Below are 27,983 nucleotides of genomic sequence, written 5' to 3'. Positions count from 1 at the left end.
TTTAGGATTTTCTTTTCTTGGAAAGCTGGGGATCACCAGAGCCATGTGTGTATAAGAGCCCAAGCCCTGAGTCCAGCCAGCCCTTTGTCTGCAGCATGCTCTCAGACAGGAAGCACAAACCCACCCCTACCCCTCCAGATACAGACGTGGAGTGTGTGCAGATGCCGAGGTGTGTGTGTGTCAGAATGCTAACAGTGAGCAGTGCTGGCAAAAGAATCCCAGCTGTTCTTTGGGCTGTCTTTGCAACTTTTCTATAACTTTGAAATTACGTCTGTGCCGTAGTACGGGTTTTCATTGCTGTGAAGAGACACCATGACCATGACAACTCTTATAAAGAAAGCATTTAATTGGGGCGGCTCACTTACAGTTTCAGAGGTCCAGTCCATTGTCATCATGACAGCAAGTATGGCAGCGTGCAGACAGGCATGGTGCTGGAACTGAAAGTCCTTACACCTTGACTCAGAAGCAACAGGAAGTTGACTGCCACACTGAGGGAAGCTTGAACAAGAGACCTCAAAGCCCACCCCCACAGTGATACACTTCCTCCAACAAGGCCACACCACCTAATGGTTCCTCTGCCTTTGGGCACTATTTTCTTCCAAACCACCACAGTCTGAATGACAAGTTAGAAACAATACAGCTGGGGTATAATTCAGTGGAAGAGAACTGCCCAGTATGCACAAGGCCCTGAGTTTGATACCCAGATCCACCACCAAAAAGGAAAAAAAAAGAAAGAAAGAAGAGGATTACCTCCACTTTGTTTCTAATGTCCACAAAAAAAACTCCAGAGGCCTGTAGTGTACAGTGGAAGGGAACTTGTATGTTCTGCTCACTGCCCTGTGATGTCAGCAGACCTACTACACAAGACTGTGATATCAGTGCCCACTACCCTGAGAGCCCAGCCAGCAGGCAGCAGGATGGTAGAATGCCTCCCACCCTCCTGTCCAATCCCCACATCAGTGACCTCAGGCAGTACTTAACTCCAAAGATGGCCCTTAGGTGTCCATGTTCCAAGTGTTTACACTTCGTCCTGTCCTCCCTCATTGGCTCTGAGCTGGCACACGGTACAATGTGGTGGAAGTTGCATGGTGTGAACCCCAAGGTTCTGTTAGGAGCTTATGCAGAATCTCTTGGAATGTCCATGCTGTAACATGGGCAGACGTCCCGGAGACGCTATAGGTGGTATTCCATCTTCAGTCTTGGACCCTCGGCTGAGTCAAGGCTTTCTCTGATGCCAGCCCTAGCCACCGTCTGGCCACAGCTCCATGAGAGAACCCAAGACCCATCAGCTCAGAGCTCCGAGGAAAACAAGCAGTGCTTGCACGAAGCCACTGTGTTTGGGGACATTTGGTGTGTGGTTGTCGATGCCTGGAACATGACCCATGTCCAGATGACCTGAGTCAAAGATCAGAACCCAAGAGGTATTTTGGGTTTTCCTGTTTGGCTCTGATTTTCCCCTCTTGGTTTTGGGTCAAGCTCTCTGGCTTGCCACAGGTGTAGGAGGAGATAGCCCACGTGTGGTCTAGCTCTAGAGATGAAGAAGTGACAAGCCTAAAAGTGACTCAGGGTAGTTTGATGTACAGCGAGCACTTGCCTACACTCTTGGTGACTTCTCTTTGGACAGAATGGAAGGCCTCTGGTCAGGACTCACCTTGTTTATTGATGGACCCCACTTTCCTGGCTCTGAGCTCTCCCACATCGCGGCATTAATCAGCCTGAGTCTCTCGGGGCAGCGAGTGGGGACGGACTGTGCAAGCAGCCCTCCCACATGAGCAGTCTTTCAGAAACTCTTGCTGCTGGCCAGAGCAGGCTCCCTGCTGTGTCCAGTGCCACTCCTGTCACTCAGAGGCCGGGGACAGGCTGAGGCCCCAGAGAGTTTGCATGCCGTGGCCTCTGGCCTTGAGTGCACTCACTGTGACTGGGCAGGTGGTAGATGGGGCTCCTGTGGCGGGGACTGCCAAAATGCCACCAGCAAAGACAGCAGAATTCAACGAGCTGCCAGCCCTGCTCAGTGCTAGGAAGAGTAGGTGGGTTTGTTGAAAATACTCCTATTACAGTTAGTTAACCTTTATGTTCCCTAAATGAAAATTGTATAAACCTGAAATTTCCGTTGATCGGGTTGCCTAGGAACAGGCAGCAGGTTTTCCTAAGACAAAGCGATAGATTGCCACTGATAGGGCTGTTAGGAAGTGAGCTGGTTAGCGGCATTATTCCCATCCTGGTGTCAGCCTTAGGTAATTATCTGCCTGCCTGCTCAGGGCACGCCCATCTTCCTGTGCTGGGGCAGCTCCCTGCAAAGGAGACTTCTCTCAGCCTTCAGCTCCCAGGATGGGAATGCAAAGGCAGGGCCTAGCGCTAATCACCATGCCTGAACTATGGGGAGAAATCTAAAAGGCCTGATGTGGTTGAATTTATTTCTTTTTAATTGTCTTTCTCCACCTACATGCAAGCGGAATCCCCCAATAACCCTATTGATGACAGACTGTTGCCTTGTTTTATGAAAACATGCGACATGCAGCCACTACATGGCAGGAGACTTGGAAAATAAACAGTAACAAAATACACCATAATTTTTTAAACTGCTCTAAGACAACTTTGGTAGATCTTTTAAATATTTTTAATACAGTATACACACTTGTTTTTTTTTTGTTTTGGTTTTCTTTTTTCTTTGCCTCCACAAAGTCAGTGTTAGTTATGTTTGTCTTCTTACAGTTAGAGTTACTAGTGTCCTGGTCTGCCTGGTTCCTAGGACCCAATACCAGTACCTCATGGCCAGTGTTTTTGGTGGCACTCAAGCAAACTCCACTTCATCAGTCCCCCGTTACTTCTCTTGGTTGTTTGGATTTGTGTGTGTGTGTGTGTCTGTCTGTCTGTCTATCTGTGTCTGTGTCTGTGTCTGTGTATACCCTGCCACACATGGAGAAGTCTTAGAGTACAACTTGCATAAGTTCTCTTATGTTACATGTGGGTTCCAGGGACAGCACTCAGGTGGTCCAGCTTGGTGGCAAGAGCCTTTATATCCTGAATCATCTCATCTCACCAGCCCAGTCCCTGTTGTTGGATTGTTGTTGTGGTTATTGTGATTCCCAGCAAACAGCCTCATTCATAGACCTTCACAGTACACATTCTTACTTGTAGGATTATTATTAGGTCAAAAGATGAGATCATAGCAGGTTTTTATATATTATCAGTTGCCCGTCAGGAAAATCAATCTGCCTGTTGTGGATTGAATTGTGGATTGTGCCCTACAGCTCATAAATTTGAACACTTGATCCCCAGCTGGTGATGTTGCTGGGGAACCTTTGGGGGATAGAGCCTCTCTGGAGGAAGTATGTCACTGGGGGCAAGCCTTCATTTGTTTTGTTTTGTTAATGTATTACAATTTCTTTTTAATGTGTGTCTCTCTCTGTCTGGGGTGTGCATTTGTACACACACACACACACACACACACAGATGTCAGATACCTTAGAGCTGAAGTTACAGGAAGCTGTGAGCTGCCTGGACTCAAAATCCAGTCCTCTGGAAGGGCAGTGTACACTTTTTTATTTCTGAGACAGAATCTCACTATGTAGCCCTGGCTGTATTAGAACTCACTGTGTAGATCAGGTAGCCTCAGACCCACAGAGATCTGCCTGCCTCTGTCTCCCACGTGCTAGGGTAAGAGACTTGCAGCTTCACACCCAGTTCACAATCAACACACACTTAACCACTGAGTCTCTCGAGCCCCCAGGCCTGATACTTACATAGCCCAGCCCCTCCTTTTGCTTCCCCTTTGCTCCCTGACTACAGAGGACAAATGACTGGCCACACCTCCCAGCTCCAGCCACGCCTTCCTCCACCAAACCGTGAGCCAAATAAATCCTTATTCCCTTAAATTGCTTCTTGTCAGGTATTTAATGATAACAATGGGAAAAGTAATGCATGTTCCTCCTTTCCTATACCCTCAGGACCCTTACTTCCAGCAGTGCTGTCCTCAGTGCCCATTGAATAGACAAAAATGCATCCCCTGTGCACACAGCACAGCATATGCATGGGGCATCAGAAGGCCGCTGTGGCTGTCAATCCTTGTCCTCCTACCTCATCTGAAACAGAATCTATTGTTTCCCCCATGTGCACCAGTTTTTCTGGCCCACAGGCTTCCAGGGATTCTCCCATCTCCTCATAGAACTGCCGGAATTATAGATGTCACGCCACACATCCAGCTCCTCCATGAGCTCTAGACATGCCTCTTCATGCCTCTGTGACATGCCTTCACCCTCCGAACCATCTTCGCAGTCCCCCAAAATAGTTTATTTTGAAGATATGTGCTTCTTTATTAACAGCTTGTGTCTTTTTGCCTAGTTTTCTTTCACCTTGTTTTTCCTTCTAATCTACAAAAAAGTAAAAACAAAACAAAAAAAACTCTTTATAATAAACATATCTGTCATGCACACTGAGTGATTTTTCTTCATTCTTAAAGATATTCTTAGTTAACATTCTCTCTCACTCTTTTCTTTTTTGGGGGGCGAGGTTCGAGACAGAGTTTGTGTATCCCTGGCTGTCCTGGAACTTGCTCTGTAGACCAGGATGGCCTCAAACTCACAGAGATCCACCTGCCTCTACCTATAGTTACCATTCTTTAAAAAGCAAAAATAATCCTTGTTACATGGTTTCAGAGTTCCCTTGATCACTTCCTTCCTTCTTTTTTTTCCCCCTGGAACAAGACCTTGCTACATAACCCAGGCCTTCCTCAAACCTGTAATCCTCCTGTTTCAGCATCCCTAGTACTTAGATTACAGGCATACACCATCACTCCTGGCTGTATAATTACTGCTAAAAATCCTAAGTATTTTTAATTGGCGTATCTGGGATTATTACTAAAAATACTAAGTATCATTAGTTGGAGTATCTGGGATAAACATATCTCCGAAATGGATTCTCTCTGTAGGTCACCCTTTTAAACAATGTGTACTGCGCAGTTTACCTCACTCTGCCTGCCTCAGACACGGCATAAGCAACTGTAATCTCCTGTGATACAGAGATACCCCTGGCAGCTGCTGAGCCACGTGAAGCTTTTGCTCCTCTGCCATATGTCCCCAGACTGTTTTAAATAAGATACCCAATTCTTCTTCCTCTGTCACCGTGAGGCTCCCATGCTGTTACTGTTGGCTGCTCTAAGTGCCCTGCTTTGCCCCGCCACAGCCCATCTTTATCAGCAATGGGCTTGATTTACAGCCAACCGTGCTTGTTAAACTCGCCTGTAAACTAAAAGCAAGTAGTGCTGAGCCAGCTCAGGCACTCCCGTCAAACTACGCAGGAGCTTCCGCAGGCCACAGGATTAGTTACTGCAGTTTCCGTTTTTTTATTGCACACCTTTATTTATGTTGGAGTGCGTGTGCCATGGCATACACGGAGGTCAGAGGACAACTCTTGAGGGTCAGTTTCTCCTGCCACCATGTGAGTGCCAGAGAATGAACTCAGGTCATCGGGGTTGACAGAAAGTGACTTTGCCCACTGAGCCATCTCCCTGGTCCTTATTTTTTAAGTCATAGTGTTCAGTAAGTGACCTCCATGTGCATATGTAGACTAGAATCGGGAGATTTTGGAGGCAGAAGATAAATGGAAAGATTAGCAGCCACTAAAAGACATGCGTGCTAAATGCAGAAGCAGTCATCCATAGGAATAGAGTCTATGTTTGAGCTTGGGACTCCCTTGGGAAGTTTCGTGGTGTGGGTTCCATGGGGATGGTGATGGCACCAACCTAGTAAATGTAACACCTGGCTTCAAGGCCTTTGCCTGCTGGGGGTGGAATGAGGTATGTTACTTCTGAGCCTCTGATGGTCAGTGTTCTCATCTGGGAGATAGAGCCAGGACTGAGTGCCCTCTCTGTTTCATAAAAGAGGGTCTCTGATGGCCTGATGCAAGGAGTCCCTAGCCTTCAGGACCATCAAGGAGTCTGTCTAAAAGGCCAAACAATCATGAAAGATGATTATAATTGCTGCCACTGCCCCTGCTGCTGCTACCCACGGGCCCATCCGTCACTGTCGCCGCCGTCTTAGCCATCATGCTTTCTGTACCAGGTTGCAGCCCCCGTGTGTATCTTTAGCTTACGTCCTCGCTGCCCTTCCAGAACCTAATTTCATCCTTGTAGGTTTTTCCAAAGCGGGATTTGCACAAGTGGTGTGGCTTCTTAAATATTTATTTTGCAGGCCATTTACTCAGCACAGCTATTTTTACAGTGAGTAAGGAGCAAGACTAAAAATAACAGCTCGTAACCCGATCGGCTCTGCGTCTGACATTTACGTGGAATTCATTTGCATCTCATTTGTTCTCCTTTCTGTTTAACAGGTAGAATGTAAGAAAGCTCAGCCGAAAGAAGTCATGTTCCCTCCTGGGACAAGAGGCCGGGCCCGGGGGCTGCCCTACACCATGGATGCATTCATGCTTGGCATGGGGATGCTGGGTGAGTCTGCACAGGTGTGGGACTGGGGTCCAGGGTTGTGGCAGCCTCTACACCCTGCTCAGTCACTTAACAGTAACTTTACTCGTCTGCACTTCAGTTTACCTGCGTAAGCTACTGATCCCCCATCTACTAGTGAGGCTAATAGGTTCCTCTTTGAGACGGTCGTGGCAAGCAGTTGAGCATCTGGACTTGATTTGTCTGTCCTTCCCCTTCCTCAAACACAGAGCAGGACCGCCCCCCCTCCTCTCAGCCTCAGCCTTCTTGGCCCAGTGAGAGTTCCTAAGACCTAAGAATTCCTTGCTGGTTTAACTTGTGTGAACTCAAGCTACATTTTTCTAAAACTTAGGAGAGGCACTGAAGGGTGGCAAGGGTGGGCACTAATCCTGTCTATTTAAATGATTAACATTTTTCTCTTGGGATATCAAAATTTGCATTTAAATGGATGTTTTAAATAGCCTGTTTTACTCTTTATTTGCAAAAAAAAATGATGAAAGACAAAGTGTGTTTGTTCTGACTAAAAATGATCTCTCCTGGCTTTTAGAGAAATTGAGTTGCATATTATGCCCCTTTCCTTAGAGGTATCTCTGTCCGCCCTGCGTAGATAATTGAAAATCTCACCGCTTAAATGGCATGAAAGATGGAGAAAGCAGAGGAGATGCGTAATGGTATGGGTCGCAACAATAATTAGAAATTTCAAGGCGAGAGAACGGTATTTTAGTGCAAGTTATTGTGTGTCGGGAAAATACTAATTAAATGGGATAAATGGTCGTTAATGGTAAAATTCCATTCAGGCACACGAGCTGTCTAGTTTTAATGGGTTTTCATTGGGCTTGGCTAAGAGTCCTTCTTCTATATTGTCTGATAAGCTCTTTGTATATTTTCAGATTTGCTGCTGTTTAAATCATCCCTGGCTTAGTCTTAAATGTATTAAACTTTCCATGCTCTTACAAAGAATTGTATCTACTTGTCTGAGAAAATAACTTAGGCAGGTAAAGCAATATTGAAGAACTTTAAAGACAAAGAATGGTGCCATTGAGAATATTTTTTTAAATGGCCAATCTACTAATTCTAAGATTAATTTTTTTTAGGCTTAACAGAGTTTACAAGAAAAATCCTATTATAGTTCTTTAGAAACTGCCTGTGTGATTCTAAAACTTATCTAGAAATAGAAACATGAAAAAAATAAAATGTTTTTTAAAGGGGGGGTAGAATCAGAAAACACCAGTTTGACTATATCCCAAAGCACTGCATAAGGCTACAGTAATTCAAACAATATGGCAGGGCTAGAGTGTAGCTCAGTTAGTAGAGTACTTAAACAATATGGCAGGGCTAGAGTGTAGCTCAGTTAGTAGAGTACTTGCCTAGCATACATGAAGTTCCTGCATGAAACTGGGCATGGCTGTACACACCTGTGAACTTACACTTGGGAGGTGGAGGATCAGAAGTTGGCAACATACTGAGCTCAGGAACTGTCTTACGGTAGACAGGATCATCCCTGTCTTCTGCTGGCTTAACCCATTACTTTTCTACTTAACAACAGTAAGGCAGCTGTGTGTATTCAATAGACACAGCTTTGACTATTGAGTTTGGATTTTTTTCCAGGCTGGCAGTTTACGGTGCCACACTCCCTGGGGTTGCTGGACAAGGGCAGCTGCTAAGTGGTAGCTTGTCAGAGAACAGCCATGTTCTCTGTCAGGAAGGGAATCAGGGACAAGTCTGCAGTGTGCTGTCACTTAGTGTGCAAGTTGGAAGGTCAGGTCTGGCAAATACACATTATCAGGGTGTAACTCCATCATCAGCTATAAGGACACACACTGGCTAGGGAAAATTAAAGAGTCTCCATAGTTCTATATACATGTAAGAGGATACCCGTGGCGTTTGCTGCGTGCATGTGGAAGCCACAAGTTTCTCACCGAACTTGGAGCTCATGAGTTCAGCTAAATTGGCTGGCCAGCAAGCTCCAAGAGTCCTCTTTGCTTCTGCACCCTGGATTTAAATATGACACCTCCCATTTTTATGTGGCTGCTGAGAAATCAAACTCAGGTCTTCAAGCATTTGACCCAACCAAGCCATCTCCTCAACCCTCTAGTTATTACTTCTAAACGATTATTAAAACCACTGAGAATTATGTCATGTTGCTCTGTAGCAGACTACTTAGCACTTGATGTATAGATGCCCTCGATTGCCCTTTTGTCCCCGATGGCGCAATGTAGCATGTGGTCCTCTGGCTCTTTAGGAGGAATCAAAAAGAAGACTTCATCCTCCCTAATTGCTTCATTGTTTGTGTCCTCTACCGTGGTAGTGTGACCTGGGGTGGTTTCCCTCTTTGGGTAGGGTCACCACCTCCATAGTGCATTGTTTGCCTATCAGTCCTGGGACCCATGCTATTACTGCCCCTAACAGTTTGACTTGGCTCCTGTAGAAAAAAAAGGAAAAGAAAAAATTATTCACTGAAGAGCTAGGCATGGTGGCACACGCCTGTAATCCTAGCGCATAGGAGGTAGAATTGAGAAGACAAGCAGTTCAAGGTCATCCTTGGCTATGTGGCAAGTCTGAGGCAGCCTGGACCATGCGAAAACCCTGTTGGATGAAAAGCAAACAAAAAGGTCACTGTGAATAGCCAGATGCAGTGGTGCACAGCTGTAATACTAGCACGAAGGAGGCTGAGGCAAGATCCCAGATCATAACCAGTCTAAGCTACATCATGAAATCCTGCAAAGTAAATACTCATTAATGAAGGGAGTTTCTAAGAAGAATATTTAAAAGCAAAAGTGTAAGCCACTGAAATGTTAAAATTTACTCATCCAACATATATTTACCAAGTGCCTACTGTGTGCCAGTGTAAGAACCTTGCCTCCAATCCCAAGGAGCCAATGTTCCAGTCAGGCGCTGAGACAGCCGGCATGCTGGTCTCATGACTGGGGCACCATGGAACTGATTTTTAAAATACCTTTCAGGATCTTCTCCATCCTTTGGGAGGTCCCACAAAAGGGGAACTGACAAGTATATACGAGTATGACATTCTTTCTTGAGCTCTCTTGATATGGCTGCGCCAACATCCTTGGGGAAAATGCAATGTGTTTCACCTTTAGCTTTCATGGCCTTTAATAGAATGGAATAAAAGATGGTAAGAATTTCTTAAAAGAGTATAGGGAGCTGAAGAGGAGGGGCATTGCTCCAAGGCCCCACTTCTTCTGAGCCAAACAGAACCAGAAACAACTGTGTCACCGGAGAAGTTGCTTTTGCGTCTCCTGGGGCCTGCCCCATTGTCCACATTCTGTGGGAACCCCCGTAGTCATCCAGCCTGATGCTGCAGACTCGCCCTAGCTTTTCTTAATGAAAGTAGGCTTAGTAAAAGCAAACACGTGACTGTTGATGCATTTGATTCCTCTTGGCTTTCTCTGCCTTCAGCCCCATATTCCCACTGCTTTTATTGCTCTTGGTCTGGTTGGGAACATGCTATTTATTAAGCACGTGGTAGAGAGAGAAAGCACAGTGCTGAAGCCTTGTCAGTCGGGGAAGAAGAGAGACGCTTCGGGCCAACTAGTGACTACCCAAAAGCGTTCTAATCTTCACTTGTCTCAAGAGATCCTTGCAAAACCCTATTACAGTGCAGCCAAACATTACCTCCTATTAAATGTAATGCAATAAATAAATAAAATAATCAATCATTGTTGCAAGGGCCTGGGGAGCCATGATCTGCTGATGGTCCAGATCAGGAGATGTGTAGAACCCACAGCTTGCCTTCTTGGAGTTGTCTAGAGACCCTGCTGGAATTTATCTTTCCCCAAAATACTGGTTTGCTTGTCCTAAGGAGGACTCCATTCGTGCGCCTATTTCTTGGTAGACAGAAGCAGCTCAGAGTCCAGCTGTTCCTTGCCCCTCTGGAGCAATGGGTCCGTAGAGACTTCTGTGCCTGGGAGACCGTGCTGTCCGCTTGCCAGTTTCATGTGCACATCAGCCCTTGAGCTTTTGTGATGGGTCCCAGGCGCCTAAGGAACTGAAGGTTTCCTTTTAGACAGTTTTCATTAAGGTTAAACTACTGTGGGTGTGGAGGAGGCCCTACAACTTGGGAGAATACTGGGCTGTGTGACTTTATAGACTCTCACATATAGAATACTGGGCTGTGTGACTTTATAGACCGACTCTCACATATAGAATACTGGGCTGTGTGACTTTATAGACCGACTCTCACATCCCTGCCTATGAGGGGCTCCTGCTGCTTGCTTGACCTTGTGGAGCTGTGGTGGGAGCCCCAGACCGTGCTACGCATGTAGCAGACACTTACTGTGCCCTCTGTATAAATGGCCCTTCTTGCTTGTCTCTTTGAAGTCAAGGGCCTGGGAAGAGCCTCTTCTCAGTTTGCTAGGTGGTTGGAGAAGAGCCTACATGAGCCATGACCCATCTAGGATGCAAACATCTCTAAGTTAGGAGCAATGATCTAAAGCCACAGTTTTGAGACGCCTGTGAGCATCTCAAGGAGGGAGCCGCAAAAGAACTTTCTAGCACACCCGAGTCCTATTGTCCCTTTCTGACTTGTGCAGCCACAGTGGAAAGCCTGGGTATGAGGAAGGTGGTCATCCAGACCGACGGCATGACTTTTTTTCCCTTTAGTGACAAGAGATAATTACTGTGGGATTGATCAGGCATCCAGAGTACTGGAGCAAATAAATTGTTCGGTGGCCAATGTGGGAGGGGCCCAGCTGCTAATGGAAGTGGTGGCTGGGTCATCCTGCTGTAATGTGGCTTGATGGAGCGTTCGCATGGGTCTACTGTAATGTGCTATTGATATGCAGCCAGCCAGTTTCCCCTGTGCGGCCCGGGCCCCGAGCCACTGGAGCAGAGCTGGGCTGCACAGCCGCAAATGAAGAGGAAAATTGAAGTAATGTTGTATTATAAATTTATAATTCCATCTGCCTGACAGAGGCTGTTCGGTACTGGGGGTATGGAGATGAGATCCCCCAGCGTGGCAGGTGTGGAATTTTCATCTTCATTCCTTGGGCGATGATAATATTGACCTATCCAGAAGAACAGAGTGAGGCCCAAAGTTTGCGTGAACCTGACTGTATGTTTCCTCTTCCGTGTTGCAGACTTTGGGATCTGCATGTGGGAAGACACGTGCAATCAGGTCATACAGATGGCTTGAGTTCCAGGAGGGACTAGCCATTCCACTGCTCCTCACTTACATCCAGGGAAAATAATGCATGGGCTTTTGCTCTTGCTGTCAAATTAACACTTCAAATTTAGGACCTTGCTCTGAAGTTAGTGGCAAAAGAGCCATTTTTCTTCAGGAAAGCCCCTAGGCAGTAGTGATTTGACCATTTGCCTATAATCCATTTATCAATATTGTTGAAATAGTGCTATAAGAAATCTAGCCCTGAAAGATCTGATTTGATAGTGGGTGATTAATTTAGAGGAAAATTGAGCTGCCCAGCCAGGAAATAAATTCCAGAGAACAGCCCATTGCGCATGCGTTCTATCAAGGTCTCTGGGGTCTGGCCTCTGCTCTGCACACACTCTCTCTCTCTCTCTCTCTCTCTCTCTCTCTCTCTCTCTCTCTCTCTCTCTCTCTCTCTCTTTCTTTCTCTCTCTCTCTCCCCCACTCCCGTGTGTATGTGTGTCTGTCTGTCTGTCTCTCTGTCTCCTCTTGGCTTCCCTCTCCCCCCTCTCTTGCTCCTCTCTCCTCTTCCTTCTCTCCTCTTCTCTCTCTCTTCCCCTTCCCCCTCCCTCCTCTCTCTGTCCCCATCAGGTACTCTAAGTTCAGTGACCTCTTAGGCTCCTGCCCCTCTGAAACTAGTAGGTACAAAGTTGCTGAACCATTCTGTCTTGCCTTACAGTCTTCTGCCAGTGAGGCCTCATGAGGTTGGTCTGTCTAGGACAGGTCCAGTGGCAGAGCCCAGGTGAAGTAGAGATAGCCCAGTTGGCCAGTGAGTTTGGTGGGACTGTATGTGTGGGAAGGCTTCAGCTGTAGCAAGGAACACAGCTGGTCATTGCTGAGAATTTGGGCACATCAGTGCTGTAGGTGACCTGCAAGGCTTTTTACCTGTGGCAAGACCCCACCTCTAAGAGAAAGGGGAAAACCCTGTCTTAGGTCAGAGTCCTGTGACAGAATCCCATAGGTCTTAACTGACATCTACTCTCAGTCCTGAATGCTAACAAATCAGAAATCAAGGCACTTGTAAAGCCCTACAAGTTCTAACTCGGGCCTCTGGGGCACAAACACTGACTGGCAGTGGGGAGAGCTCCAAAGCCTGACTTAGGATGGCGAGGAGAATGGAAACATGGTGAGCAGGCCTCTGCCCCCAGCCCTAGCTTGCAGGGTCAGAATGGGCTTGGTATGAGACTCCATGGGGAGGTGGATAATGAGAGCCCAGAGCTGTGCTTAGGGGTAGCGTGCAAGGAGAGCAGAAGCAGGCCGAGAGTGGCCATGCCCTCTGTCTTCTGGAAAGACTGGGGTCTGCCCACGTCCGCCACTGAAGTGGCTTTCGACCGTCTTTTCTGCAGAAACACAAGTATAGATGATTATGCGGAGTGGTGATACTTCGAGAAACAGGAAGACTGGGGAACAGAACCTGGAAAGCAGACAGGAGCTTAGAGAGCTGAGCTGTCAGAGCTCCAGCTGCCAGCCAAGGGACCAACCCAGAAGTGGCCTGGTCAGAGGGCCACTTGGCACCTCTGGATGCTGGATTGTCCTGCTGATGCCAGAGTAAACACTCAGAGTCACCTGCCCACCCTGTGTCCACTGGCTCTAGATGCAGGTCCCTGTAAAGGTTTGCATTGGCCTGCCTCCCAGGCAGAGCCAGAGTTCATTCAAGTGCTAGACACCCATGAGACAGCCACCTCAGAGGCCAAAGCTGAGGGCCAGCCAATGTGCTGGTAAGAGACTGAGGTGACATTTTTGGAGTTTGATTGTACAGAGCTAATCCACACTGAGTGGAAGGGGCCAGAATAGGTTTCTGGGGACAAGGACAGGAGGTAGCTGTGGAGCGGCTGTGACCAAGGAAATTATGATACAAGAAGGCTCCAGCTACCTTCACTATAGTCAGAATTGGGACAGGGGCGTGACTACTGAGGTGAACAGTGCTGAAGTGACCTCTGAAGTGGGAGATTGCTTCACAGACTGGAGCAGGACTCACGAGAGGGCTCTCAGCACCCCTCAGTTCATGATCACCCTAGGTCACCAGCTGCAAAAGGTCAGGACAAACCATGTACCATGAATTGTCCATGAAAATTCTGCACCCGACCTTCAGAGCACAGCTGGGGTTTCATGGTACATGTTTTCACACAGTCCCTCTGGCTCTTTTGAAGACATACTTCTGTGCAGTGTGCCTCCCCCAGCCATGGCTTGCTAAGCCGAGAGGCAGCCCTCTGTGTGGCTACTAAACTGCCAATCCCAGAGTACCCCTGCCCCATGTGGTACTCTGGCTCCTGTCCACTCCCGTGGAAGAAGGCAGTACAAGGACTTTAATCTCCTACTGTCAACATCCTTAAGGTAAAGTACATTCAGGGTAAGCTCTCCAAATGTCAGAGCCAGATACAGGCACCGTGTTCCTTCCTCCGTGTGGCATTTACTCTACAGACTCGTGAATGTACCTGAGCTTTGGGAAGTCTGGCTGCCTAAGTACGGGTTAATTATAAACATCCTGATGGTCACACCTCTAGCCGTGGGAGAGAGGGGATCCAGGGCCTGGGTAGAGACCCTCCCCAGAGACGTATCAGTCTGTGAGAATAACCACTGCTGATGTTCACTGCCATCTACCCTGAAATATCACCCCAGATCCAAGACCACTGTCTGATGCCTCGTTCTTTCTCTCTGTGTTCAAGGCTACCCCAACTTTGTGGCAACCTATGGCCGAGGCTACCCAGGATTTGCTCCTAGCTATGGCTACCAGTTCCCAGGTGAGTGGTTTAGATACTGGGGTTGTGGAAAGTTGGGAGGTGGGCTGCTTCTGGAGGGGAGCAGAGAGAGGCTCCAAAAGAGAACACAACTGGCATAGCTGTGTGTGTGGCCTTCCCAGTACCCCCGGTCCAGGGTCAGGGGATATGTAGCTGGGGCTTTCCAACGGACTAGAGTGTTTCCTTGAGGCTGGTGGCAAAATGGGAGGAGGGAAGAGGGGGAAACCCCTTCTGCTCACTTCCTTTGTCCCCAAGCTGTTGTCAGTCTTCTCCTGGGGATTAACTTCAGGCCCAGGGCTTGTCGCATCTACCATCCCTGCTGCCTGCTGCTCTCCACATCTACCTGTCTAATGCCTCCCAGCCTGCCTCCTCTCCCTCCTTTCCTCTAACCCGCCTGACTCTCCTGACAGGGCTTTTCTGGAGTATGCTGGCGAGGTTGCAGGAGTCAGACCTTGTGCTTGGGCCCCTGAATGAGCTGTGCAGATTCTCACTCTACCCCGCGTAGCTAGCAGAGCATGGCCCCCCACATGCCTTGGTGCTTCACTTCTGAGGGAGCTAGTGGGCGTGGTCTGGGGGAAATGGGGAGGAGGCTGCAGGAAGTGATGCTTTAGGGGTGTTGATGCTCTTTGTGAGGAAAGCTTTCTCACAGTCAGGCAATACAGATGACATTATATTAGGGTGCCTAGTGTGTCAGAGTCAATGTGGCCAGAGCTGATGTAAAGGAAGTCTGTGCTCCATGGTTCTCTGTGGATGGGTGGGGTGGGGGCTACACTCAGTGGCTATACTTGGGGTTGTCACATCTCTACTTGGAGACCTAGGAGAAGTCATGAGCAGAAGGCACAGATAGCTGGCCCGAGGGAAGGCTCTCTGAACCTGAGGAACAAGAGGGTGGAGGAGAGGTCTAAGGCTGCCACCGGCCTCGGCTCAGGCTATGAGATAGTGACAGAAGATGTGTAGGGCTGTGTCCCATGATTCTGGCCAGCACTGGAAACCTAGACACTTAACCCTGACTCTAGTACCAGTTGGACAAGTGGCTGTGGCAAGTCACCTGCTTCTGAGCCTCACTTGTCTTATCTGTGAATGGGTGTGGAGGGGACCTTTGAAAGACGATGATTGCATCTCTCTGACTGTGGGGTCAGGCAGAAGGGAGATAGATAGAGCTACAGAAATTCAAGGTAGAACAGTGAGTGGGGTGGCTTCCCTGGGACCTAGCAGTTCCCCCATCTGGGAGCTGCTATCAGCAAGGACCCTTAGTGGGCCCTCTCCACAGCCTCTCTGGAGCTTGTAATAGCTTGGACTCCTGGACCTGAAGTACAGAGAATCTATATTCAGGCTAGAACTGTTCCTACTTGATCCCCACTACAGGTGGAGATCCCAAGGCACAGAAACAGAGTCACAGTGAGCAAGGGACAGCAATTAGCCCAGGCACTCTGAGCCCTAACTTCTCACTGTTAGCCGGCATCCACTTGTCAACTAGGTACCATTGGCCACTACAGTTTAGATCTGAAGTAACTAAAATTCAGGAGAAAGGAAAAGCTGAGTTCTGCGTTCACACTGGCCACATACCAGTGGCTCAGCATCCCATGAGGCCGAGGGCAGGTCTCAGAGTGGAAAAGTAGTCTATTTCCATCCCACTGAGAGTTCTGTTGCTCGGTGCTGTTCCAGAAATTAAAAGATGGGATATGGTGGTACTCTAAAGGTGTGTATAATGCAGAGTTGGAGGAACACAATGTGAAATAATTTGGGAACAGTGAAGTGGACCCCATGCTAAGACCACTGTCTTGTCTGAACCAGCTCAGGGAGCATCTGGTAGTGCCCTGACTCTGTGGCCTGCATCCTTGGGTCTGTTCCAGACAGGCATGCCAGCGTGACCTAGCTGAGGCTGGGCAAACTGAGGTTGTGTTCCTCAGATGCTTGGCTCTGGGAAGCCAAGGCTTTGATAAGGGGTGGGTACAGTGTCTATGCCTGTAGATGCTGTTCATCTTCACCACGGCACCAACTCCTCACCTGTGGCCAATCACTGGGGTTAAATGGGAATAGAAACAGCTTTGAAGGCAGACAGTGTTCCCTGGCTCACAGGGTGAGCAATTCATTCTCAACCACCAAACTTTCTAAGTTCTGTCCATTTGTAGCCACACTTTGAAGCCTTTGGATTCTCTTATCCCATGATCAGAGAGGGACAACTGTCTATCTGCAGCTGAGGAGGTGTGAGCCACCCAGCCTTTATCTTAGTGTGTCAGGAGCCAGGATGAGGTCAGAGCTCACCCCACTCCTGACCCTCGCCCCTGGGAGTTGCCCTTCTTGGAGATCAGCCCCCATCTACTTGTTCTAACATGCTGCCAAGCCCCAGGTGGTTCTAGACACAAAGCCTAGGCTGGCTCCCGTGTCCCTCCAGTCATGAGTTCAGGGTGTGGTCAGTCTCCCTCTAGAATCAAACTTGACATCGTCATGAAGCGAAAGACTTGGTGGGCCCCTAGGGCACAGGAGCTTTAAGTTGCTCTGACTTCAGTCTCTTGTCTCACGCCATAAGGACTATTTGCTTGCCGTGGGTGTGGCTAAGGTGGCAGTGGGGCTGCAGAGTGGTGCTCCGGAGTCCCACACCCCTCTTAAGCCTTCTGAGTCCTGATTCCATCATAGAGGAATGCTGGGAGAGAGGTGACAGCCCACCCAGGTTCTCAAACCACACCCTTCCGTCACTAGCAGGAAGCTGGGTCCTTCTCAGCACACAGGAACCTAGTCCCTTCCAAGGTGTTCTTTGCACATGTACCTTTTCATCCATCTCAACTTATTGAAGGTCTCACCCAACCTCTATGATATTTAGTCCTGGCAGATCTCCCCGGGCCATACAGCTGTGTTAAACAGGTTTGACCCCTGCAGCCACCTACAGGATTCTTTGAGAACAAATACAGCGTGCTGAGAAATGGGGTACACAGCCTTGGATCAGTATTGGGGTTGGGGCTCTTTCCTGGGAAAGCTAAAGGTAGCCACTTTGCAGATGGCTCCTGCGTCTCATGCTCAGCCCTTGCCCTGTGTTCTCATCAGCATTGAAGCTGGAACTTGGTCCTGTCATCGGGGGTCTGCCCACTTCTCACAGCATCCCCTTCTGGGCTTCTCCCTTCTGTTTTCTCTGTTAGCTAGTAACTCTGTTTACTCTGGGTCTAGTCCTATTTTACTTTTCAAACTATTTGCTAATTTTGATTCGTGAGCTATAATTGTAATCAACAAGCTCTTAAAAGGCATTACAAGCGGGGGTTGCCATCATTTCTAGAGAGTGCACACTCCTGCCAGAGCCACCCAACTGCTGGCAGGGCCCACTGAAATCTGTCCTGTCTGGCTGGTTGAGTGAAAGAACATGATTTTTCCTGTTTTAAATTCTGGAAAAGACCTCAATGTTTTGCTTTGTTTTGTTTCAGAAAACTTTATGCTCCAGCTACACACACACACACACACACACACACACACACCACACACACTTTGCTTCCTGAATGAATGGTGGCTAGACACGCATGCGCTTGCACACCCATGCACATGCACAGGTGCACGCATGCACACAACTCCCCAGAATGTAGGGAACTGCTCACAGACTTTGTAGGGATTGCCCAGAGGGATCCTGAAGATGCTGCCCTTTTAGAACAATGATCAAGCATGCTTGCTGGGCATCTCACAGGGCAAGGGGTGAACTTTTAAGTGCTGATGGCCTGGCCAGAAGGGTTGCAGCTGTGTGCTCTGGAGGGAGCACCTGTGTCCTGCGGTTCACGTTGGCAGTGTGAACACACACACACCCATGTGGCAAATGGGATCTGAATGAGCAGCTGTGCAAACACTTTCCAGGTGCCCTTGTCCTTTGGGGCCACTCTCTTAGTGGATATTGCCTCAATGAATTCGTCTGTCTTCGAGAAGGGACAGCAGAGTCGCCCTGACCCTGCCAGTTGTTTCACCCATGGGCACAGACCCCTACTGGGCACCCCTTCCCCAGCCACTACCCTACCTGTGTGTCTTGTCCCTACTTCCGGCACCACCAGGGTGGGAAGGGGCAGGACAACTGGGACCATCTAAATAAGGCTAACACCCTGACAGCCACCCCTACCCAGAAGGATCTTGTCATGCTGACCCTCTTTGCTAGTAACGACGGTTCATTTGCACCCACAAAAGCCAGAGTTTGTGACCTGTGACTCTGTTTGACTGTGAGCAGCTCTGTCCATTGGGATGCCAGTGTCCTTGGTATTTACAGAGCGAGTGAGTTTGACGGGAGGTCTGTGCAGTTTGGCTTCTCTTGTTAAAGATAACTGATGCAACAATTGCCTGCTTCCTGCTCATTTTCCTGCAGGCTTTTTCATGAGTGGTGGTGGTGTCTGCTCTTGCAAGAGAATACAAAACTTACAGGCTCTCCCCTCTCACTATGACCTTGGCTTCTGTGGACTGCTTTGCTCTGGTGAACGGGCCCTAAAGTGCGCGCCTCTCGGGTCACTCAGTTCAGCCATTGTGAGTCTCCCCATTGCCGTAAATAGTTCATCTGCACTGCTCCCTAATGGCATTTTATGTTCCCCCTGTAAGCAGCTGAGGTAGAAAAATAAGTTGTTTACCGTGGACACGCTATGTGCTGCCGTCTCTTAGCTTGAGAGTGTCCTGTTCTCGCTCCAGGGGAGGTGAGTGCACTAAATAACCATAGCCGGTGACAGCCAAGTTCATTTTGTAGACGTATGCCAAGTCCGTGCGTCCCTGTCATCCCCCCCGCTGCTGGCCCCAGCTCTCCCCTCTTCCTCGGCAGAGAGCCCTGTGCTTCCGCTGGAGGTGATCTGTCCTTGAGCAGAGACAGGAAGAACATCTGCTCACACCAGCTGTGGGATAGTGCCCGCCCTGTGCCTCCCTCTGCCGTCACTCCCTCCCATCAGTGAAGACAACGCATTTCACATCTGTGCATCAGGTGTGGGTCTGCACAGTTGAGCACGTGCTTCAGCACACATCTTACATTCACTGTCCTGTCCCCCAGAGCAGTGCAGGTCAGAGGACAGAAGAACGATCTGTGAAGGGTCTCTTGTTCCAGTGCCATTCGCCACTTAATAGTCAAGTGGCCTTGTGCTCTGAATAGTGAAAGTGCCTTTTTGGTTGAGCAAGAAATGAGAGATGTGTATGTGTGGGGGAGAGAGAGACAGAGACACAGAGACAGAGAGAGAGACAGAGAGGAGAGAGACAGAGAGAGCATGCAAATGTACACCATGTGGATCAGTAAATGCTGTAGGATGGTAAGTTCTAGAAATGATGAGCATCGATATTGCTAATGAAGTAAGCTTCCCAGAGTCATTTTCCCATCCTCAGCCCTCATGATGGTGCTGCCTGGATCTGCTTATCAACAAACGATCCAAGTGGCACAGAATCTCCCAGGGGATGGCCAGGGCAGGCCTCAGGGCTTTTTAAGTACATTGGGGAATGAGGAGCTGCCAGAGGTGTCTTGGAGTAGGTGTGGTACAAATCAGGTTTCAGAATGGGTCTAGGCCCCCAAAGCATGGGATGGGTAAGAAGATGGTTACAGGGGGGGGGGGGTGATAGAAGCAGCCTTCCGCATCAAGTTTGGGTGTGAAGGGCTAACAGGCAACCCTGAAACTTGGAGAGTGAGTCCAGAAGGATGCCCCCTCCTGTCTGAACCATCTTCCTTCTCAACTTCACCCGCCTTCTCGGCTACATTCCTCTTCCTTGCCTCAAGCTGGTTTGGTGGACTTCCATCACTACTAAGGACAATAAGGTTACTATGGCACCAACTGACGAAAGTCTCACCTTAGCTGCAGAGTGTTCCAGGCAGCCAGTTGAGAATTCATGCATCTGGGTGGGACCAAAGCTATCAGCAGGGTGTGACCTTATAAGGAAGAGCCTCTCCCATTTGTCCCACCCCAACCCCTAATCCTTCTCTGCCCTCCCCATCCCAAACTCCTCCCTAGTGGCTGCCTCTTCAAAGAGGCGCTTTCAAATTACAAGCCAGCTCCCAGAGGCCAGCCTGCCGGCCACCTGGCCCTGTGTGTACTCCAGGGTTTATCCTCTCATTTGAATATTAAAGGCAAGCTTAGTCAGGAGGCAGATCTGTGGCTTTGAAAGTCAGTGGAGCACCCCAAATCCATCCAGGACTAGGGGGGAGGCTTGTGGGGACTGTGGGTGTGCAGTATCACTGAGCTAGCTAGCCTCCGCTGGCATGGAAAATCAGGAGTTGACTCTATTCCCAGATGAAAGCAGAGCACAGTGCCTAATAGGCACTTAATAAACATTTGCAGAAATGAATTGGAGCAATCTGAATTGACAGGAATTGTGGGTTTCACTTGCGATCAGCTTTCTGTGTCTCTTGAAACTGCTCTGCATAAATGAGAAGATGCCACTAAGTGAGCGCTTAGCTCCCCATGGTCACCCCAGACAACACACCAGACACACCTATCTCACACACACACACACACACACACACACACACACACACACACTCGAGAACCTGAAAACTGTTGTCGAGAAATGTTGGGAGAGTAACATGTCAGAGCAAAGCATGATGGGAAAAGGTTGATCCTGCTGTTGCCACTCAGTCCCAGGCCTCAGGGACCCACGTTCACACCTGTGACAATCTCATCACAAGGCCGACGATGCCTTGTCCAGACCCTCCCTGAGTCTTGCAAGTACCTTTGTGTCCTGCCATCATGTGACCCTACTACAGTTCAAGCTTATGCTTGAGAGAAAGCGGCCCTTAGCTCACACACGAATTATGCATGTTACCCATGAAAGCCCTTTGGATGCCAAATTGTGTAAATTAATAAGATTTTAGAATAGGAAGCACCAAAGGGATTTCTTAGCTCTGTTGCTGTTACCTTGGGCAATAATAATAATAAACAGAGATAGAAGGTTTTAGTCCACTTGTGCTAAGCTTCACACTGTCATCTCCTTGACTCCTCACAGCAGCCCCACAAAGTAGGTTTTTCAAACACGGGAATTGACGGAGAAAGCCAAAATGATGTTTTCTCCAAACATGGTCTGTGCCGTTTTGATTGGATATGCTTAGCCCTACATTCCTCCCATGGGGAGGTAGGTTGCTCAATAGACCCTCTGTAGGGCTCCCACTGCCACTAGCCCTATAATAGCCACTTAGGACAGCCAGTGCGGGAGACCCGGAACTTCCTGCTTTCCCGAAGCTCCTGCTCTGCCCTTGGTCCCATCTCCATAAGTGAACATTTGGAACGCCACTCCCATCCTCCGCAGCATGGAAACTGCCCTGGCATCTCTGGACGGGGTGCTTTGGGTACCAGTTCTGCTCAGGGGATAATCCAGAATTTGAGGCAAGGCTCTTCGGAGTTCAGGGTTAGAGATGTAGCTCCGTGGTAGAGGGCTTGCCTAGCTTGCACAAGGCCCTGGGGAGGAGAATATTGCTAAGACCTTCTGCCACTTCTCAGATGCATCGTTAACGGTGAGGAGAATATTGCTAAGACCTTCTGCCACTTCTCAGATGCATCGTTAAACGGTGATTTTGTTAAAACTTATCCAGGGCGAGGTGGGAACCTGTTTTAGGAGCTAGCGCCCTGAAGAAAGCAGTCCCGAACTGTCTACCTCTTACCCATGGCCACAGACACTTTTGGTTTTCCAGTTTGGCTCCTCTACTTCCTCCCCAGGGACAGCTGTCATATTCTAAATTATGTATTTCCTCTGCCGTAGCCAGAGCCAACGGTGAGGCATCCTTAGTCTGTGTTCTCTTCAGCATCCCCCTGCCTCAAGCAGCGGCCCCTAGCCCCCTCACCTGTCTAAGGAGTCTGCACAGCTGTTGGGACCTCCTGGGAAAACTGGTCTCACTTCTCAAACAGCTGTCTTAAGTCAGGTTCCAGTTTTGGATGCCAGGAGCTCAGGGCTTATCCTGTTCTTTTTGAAATGAACTTGCATCAACTTCTGTCAAAGCAGACCATTTCTGTTTGATCCTGGAAATGTGTCCCTTTGGTGATTAGCTTCACCTCCTCTCTGGAGCCTCCATTCTGATGTGAACCCCCGGTTCCTCTAGCTCCAATGATATGCCGCCCAGCTTTCTTCCAGCCTCACCCAGAAGTCAGAGTTGTGCATTTCCTATGAAACGCTGAGCCCTGCCACCCCAGGCAGGCCTGAGCAGCCTGGGCCAGCCAGGGTGGCAGATGGTAATGTTTCCAAACTCGTGTAGGACATGTTTCCTACATTCTGGGTAACAGTTTCTTCTTTTGGTGGCTTATTTTCCAGTGTTTGGATTCAGGGAAGCAGCGTGAAATTAGCCAAGACTGTTTGAACCAGCTATAGAAACTACTTGTAAGGAGAGGCAGGGTGTGCTGGGGGAGGGAACGGAAGAATGTGTGACCAGGCAAACCTAGAAAAGTCTGTTCGTGTGGGGATTGAAAAAGGAGCCCCCAAATCATGTCTCCTGCAGCTATGAGGAGCTTTATTCAGAGTTCTCTTCATCCTTTGAGGGATCCACGACCCATCCCGCGTCATAGAAATAGTAGTGTCCTCCACACCCACATCTCTTCCAAACGACTATGGGGAAAGGAGACAGAAAGACCCTTGACGTCCCAGTCAACCAGACAAGAAGCGATGCCTTTTCAGTGTTTACAAAAAGCAGAGGCCCTCATGACTTCCTACCACTCATGGCTCCTCTGTCTACATTGTGGGCCAGAAACTTCCAGAAGGTTTGATTCTGTTGATAAGTGTGGGGTCAGGGCAACCTGTGTTTCTTTGGAGCTCCTCCAGGCATGATTGGAACACACTGTTCTGAAAAGGATTGACCACAAGAATTCGGTTGCCTACTCTATCCTCAGGAGGCCCCTTGTCCTGTGAGGTAGAAGAGGTGACTGAGTATACAGCTGTGCCCAGACTTGACTTTTTTTTTAACTTTGTTATTAGCCAAGCTGTGGTGGCACTCACCTTTAATATCAATGCTTGGGAGGCAGAGGCAGGTGGATCTCTTTGAATTTGAGGGCAGCCTGGTCTACAGAGCTAGTTCCAGCTGAGTTACACAAGAAACTTGTCTCAAAAAATACTCAAAACAACAACAAAGTACGTTACTGTTTTACTTGTTATTTGCATACGTGTGCACACGTAGAAGTCAGTGAACAACCTTCAGGAGTTTGTTTCCACACTGTTGAGGGTGCGAAGACCTTCTTGTTCTGACCTACTGCAGACTAACTGGCCCACGGACTCCACCACGTCCAGCTCATACATGGGATCAGAGACACAAACTCAGGTTATCAGCACTGTTTTGCCCCATTGAGCCATTCTGCCCGCCAGTGACGTGACATCTGTCGCCAAAGGTCCTCAACTTTGACTCTATCCTGAGAAGCTTTTAAAGGCCCTGAGTCAGTCATGATCCCCATGGGTATCGGCTTTTGTAGACTCTATAAACCAGGCAGTACCTCATGGTTCAACAAGAGTTGAAAATCAACGTGTTTGAGCAGAGCCGGGCATTCCTGTATACTGCTCCCTCTGTTGCCTTTACCTTGTTCCTCAGAGTATATGAGTTTCCATCCTGGGGCTGGAGGACTGGAGGGGTCAGGCTGCTGAACTGGCAGGTACTGCTGTCCTTAGCTACACTTGACTCATAGGAGCAACTCCCAGCCCTCCCTCACACACCATGACAACATATCCTGGTCAGCTAGAGTTTGGGAAGACTTGGAGCTGGAGCCTAAGTGGGCCATGTGACTGAATCCTGTCCTAGAAGAGATTGTCATCCAGCAAGAGAAATAAGATATGCATATAAAAATAGTTGTACTTGATAAGTAAGCAGGAAAAAGTAGGTGTGGCATCATAATTAAAAAAATTAGGACGTGGGGCTGGAGAGATGGCTCAGAGGTTAAGAGCACTGACTGCTCTTCCAGAGGTCCTGAGTTCAATTCCCAGCAACCACATGGTGGCTCACAACCATCTGTAATGAGATCTGGCGCCCTCTTCAGGTATGTGCAAACATACATGGAGGTAGGATGTTGTATTCATAACAAATTAATAAATCTTTAAAAAAATTAGGACGCTATTGACTTACTATTTGCGGTGATGTCATGACTCCCAAAAGTCTATCTAAGTGTGTCAATCACTGTCAGTGATGTGGTGATATCTTTCACTTAGACAAGTCACTAACCTCAAAGTTTTGTTACCATCAACCCCAGAGGACTTAGGATTGTCCTCATAGATAGACAGGCTGTGCAAGGCTAAGGGACTATGAAGGTCACTTTGCCAGTCAGCCTGCCTTGCACTTAGAGGAATAGTGTGCCCTGCCCAAGTCACACAACAAGCAAAGGGGGGGTGTCAGCCAGGCTCTGACCCCATCCACCAAGAATTCTACATGATAGTCTGTCCTCACCCAGAATCCCTCAACAGCCTTGTTCTAATCCTGGCATCTTCTCTAGGACTGGAAGGTTCCCAGGCAGGAGGAACGTGGGACATTTCTGTTCACAGATAGCCAGCCTGTAGCGCCCATTCCTCCCTTTCTGCTGGATTCCTTGCTAATATATCATGTGCATTTGGGCGGTTGTCATCATTAGAGGTAAACAGAATACATGCTAGTTCGTTGAGTGGCAGAAATTTAGCTTTAACACAGCAACCGGAAAGAAAAGGCTGGGTGAAGGGTTACAGGTCACACTACTCCCCATAAGGAACTCAGGTAGGTCCCGACATCCTTGTGGCCACATAACCATGACCTCTGCTGTGGGGAATGCAGAACAGGCCCTGTCTAGGGAGAGTTCTTTCCTGTATACCTTGGGACTGGTGGCTGGAGAGAGAGATTTGACAATACTCCGTTACACTGGCTCACTCCCAGACATTGGGAAGAACTGAAGGGCTGAGGTGACAATCAGGTGACAATGCCTGGACTGCCACCTACACACACAGCGGCTCTCTTTGCAGCCACCTCTGGTAAAGCCTCTTAGTTCACATCAGCGGCTCAGGAAACCTCCATCCCTGGAAGAGTATTCCATCTCCAGCAGAAGCCTTTATCTGAGCTGAAGAATAATGCATTTCCTTTTTGGGCAAGATTTTTTTTGGTTTTGTTTTGTTTTGTTTTGATTCTCCCTCTTTCTCTCCGGCTTCTTGTCCAAACTGCTTAACTCTAGAAAATAGGCCTTTTGTTAACAAATCTTGCTGACCATACTCTCTCCCTCCAACCAAGCTCTTCTGCCGCTCCCAAGGAAACCTCCTATGTTATATCTGGGGTAAGAAAGCACAAAGAACCTTCCTCTCCCCCGCTGCTTCTTCCTCCCTAGTACCCCAAGCCCTGCTCTGGGCCTGCAGCAGGAGGCTGGGTGGACAGAGGTTGGGACAAGGAGAAATAACCTGACTTCTTCCTTATTTTCCTTCAGCACTTTCCACCAGCACCATCTTCAGAAATCTAGAGCCTGCATGGAAGAGCTGGGGAGAGGACTAGGTGGGGAGTCCCGTCCCGGGCTCCCTCTGGGAAGGGAGCAGCAAGGTCTTCATGGGCGCTGGGACACTCAGTTCCCAGCCTGGGAGAACCGTGTACAATTATTTCACCTGGATCTTTCTTTTTCCCCTTCAACAGCCCTATTACCATATTTAAATGCAAGTATGTCTCTTTTCGTTGGCATTTTAAGTAGCTTAGCGTGACCTTTTTAGAGTAGCTCTTTCCCTTTTGAACGTCTTGCCCTCCGTAGAACCACGTAGCTTGGACCATAGTCTTAGAGTTTAGTGAGCTTCTAGTTCGCTCTGTGTGGAGGGCGTTCCTCCGTTCTTTGCCTCTCTGCTCCCTGCTCTTCCGGTGCATGTCTTCTTGTTCCCTCGTCCTGTAGAAGTGCCTCACCGGACAGGCTCTGTGGCTAAAGTCAAGCAGCTCCTTTGGGAGCATTTGGTGGATTCGCAGGGGCTTCTGGCGCACCATTTAAAGAGTAGTCCTGGAAGTGGGTCTTGGTGTCGGGCTGCACATGTCTACCTGGTAGCAAGAAGATATCTGTCTTTGTGTATGTGGAAGTATGTCTGTTTGTGCTCCAGTGTGTGACTTGTGTGTCAAGTTAGTGGTCAGAGAAGCCCAAGAGAGGGGAAGGACTCAGCCCGCCTCTTCTTTCGTGTGGACATTTTGCAGCCATGTGCTTGGCCTCACCTTCATCCTGCCTGACCTAGCATTGCTAGACAGTGCAAACCTTAACCAAAAGGATCCCTGGGTGGGGTTGGGGGGCTCTCTAAGCTGGCTTCATCTGAGGGTGGCCTCATACTCTGGAGTCACATCTCAGTTCTCTGTTATTGCCACGGGATAGGATACAGTCTGTGGTAGTCCACTTACCTGACATCTGCGAAGCCCTGGGTTCTGTCTCCAGCACCGCGGAGTGATGTAGGAATAATACAACTCTGGGAAGATGGAAACCCTGAGGAAGACATTCAGAACCATAGGGACCACCCCAGGGGAGTCCCTCAGCCGCCTGACACCGGCCCTCTGTGTATACTCACCCGGGAACACCCCAGCACTCAGCCCCGAGCCTGGGGCCGTAGCTCCTCTGACGAGAAGTTTTGACCAATGTAGAGCTCAGATGACCAGACCTTTGGAGAACTTTCAGGAGTAAAGCCATCTCTAGGCAGGCCATGGTGCCTTCTCCATGAAGAAGCCAGCCCTAGGTGTTTCCCGCCTTGGAGCCCCAGCTGACCCCACCACCAGGGTCCCTGTAAGGAATAGCAGGCCAGCTTGGGGCATCATCATGTGTCAGTGTGGGGTCAACAGAGACCTCAGCTCAATTCTGAAGACACAGGTCCTGCTCGTATTCAAGTTACTGCTATGTGCTTCCTAGAATGCACTTCTGGGATGACCAGTGTGTGGGATTCAAACATTTAAAGATACCATGCCTTCCAGAAGCCTGAGAGCCGCTGACCTGTATCCCCCAGCACTGTCTGTGAAGCTCTTCCCATCTGTCTTTTGTGTGACCTGGGGTCCTCTGTGGCTCCTTCTGACTCCACTCCTCCCTCTCTCCAGGCTTCCCAGCAGCAGCTTATGGACCAGTGGCGGCGGCGGCCGTGGCAGCAGCTCGAGGATCAGGTAGGAAGGTGTGCGGGGCAGGCGGCTCCCAGGCATGCCTCGTGTGCAGGGGAAGGTAAACAGCCCTGCCAATCTGTGTAGCTGCGTTTGTCCAGCACCCCTCTCACCACAGCCCAGGGGAGGGGGTGGGGACAGGGAGGCACCACCAAGACCCAGCCACCCAGAGCTGTTCTATAGGAGTCAGACACAGTTAGGGGACTGCAAACCCCAGGCAGAATTAACCAGAAGGAGAAACTGCCTTTCCCTTTGACTTTGGACCTTCCCATCTCCAAGTCCAGTTTCTGGGCATTCTGGTCACTGCTGTCCTTGGCTTTGGCAGGTTCAGAAGGTTCCCTTCCTTGGGTCTCTGATCCGACCAAAAAGATACTAAGTAGGTTCTCTCTCCAGCCAAACCTGGCAGGTGTGCTTTTTATTCTGGCTCAACCAACTCCCAGAGGGAGCCCTTGAAGCCAGATATGGACCAATCCTTGAGATCAGAAAAGGAGTAAAGCTGCTGTAGCCTGAATCCCTGTTGTCCCAGATCCCCTTCTAAGTCAGGCAGCCACCAAATTGGAGCGTTCTATCCCATGACCTTATCCTAGCCTTTAAAAAGATCTGGAAGCCTCCAGCGACCAGGGAACACTTCCCCAGCAATACCGTAAGGTC

General features: G+C 48.9%; 1 protein-coding gene across 13 annotated transcripts in view; it reads left to right on the top strand.

Annotated features, from left to right (window-relative positions):
* Msi2 (musashi RNA binding protein 2) overlaps window positions 1–27,983 on the top strand; it is a 354,017-nt gene that overhangs the window by 299,007 nt on the left and 27,027 nt on the right. For 7 of the 13 annotated variants that reach the window (XR_005878381.1, XM_013117652.3, XM_040749452.1 and 4 more), the window contains 4 exons: window positions 6,328–6,442; window positions 14,267–14,341; window positions 25,860–25,883; window positions 27,276–27,338. Coding sequence is in view for 11 of the 13 variants with exons in the window: in XM_013117652.3 (XP_012973106.1) it covers window positions 6,328–6,442; window positions 14,267–14,341; window positions 25,860–25,883; window positions 27,276–27,338 (277 nt within the window). In the remaining 2 variants the exon portion in view is untranslated. The other 6 variants (XR_005878382.1, XM_040749450.1, XM_040749454.1 and 3 more) reach the window with 2 other exon arrangements.

This window comes from Mesocricetus auratus, unplaced genomic scaffold (genome assembly GCF_017639785.1).
Source record: "Mesocricetus auratus isolate SY011 unplaced genomic scaffold, BCM_Maur_2.0 Super-Scaffold_100007, whole genome shotgun sequence".
Lineage (NCBI taxonomy): Eukaryota > Metazoa > Chordata > Mammalia > Rodentia > Cricetidae > Mesocricetus > Mesocricetus auratus.
This window is presented reverse-complemented; position numbering and strand designations above follow the sequence as displayed.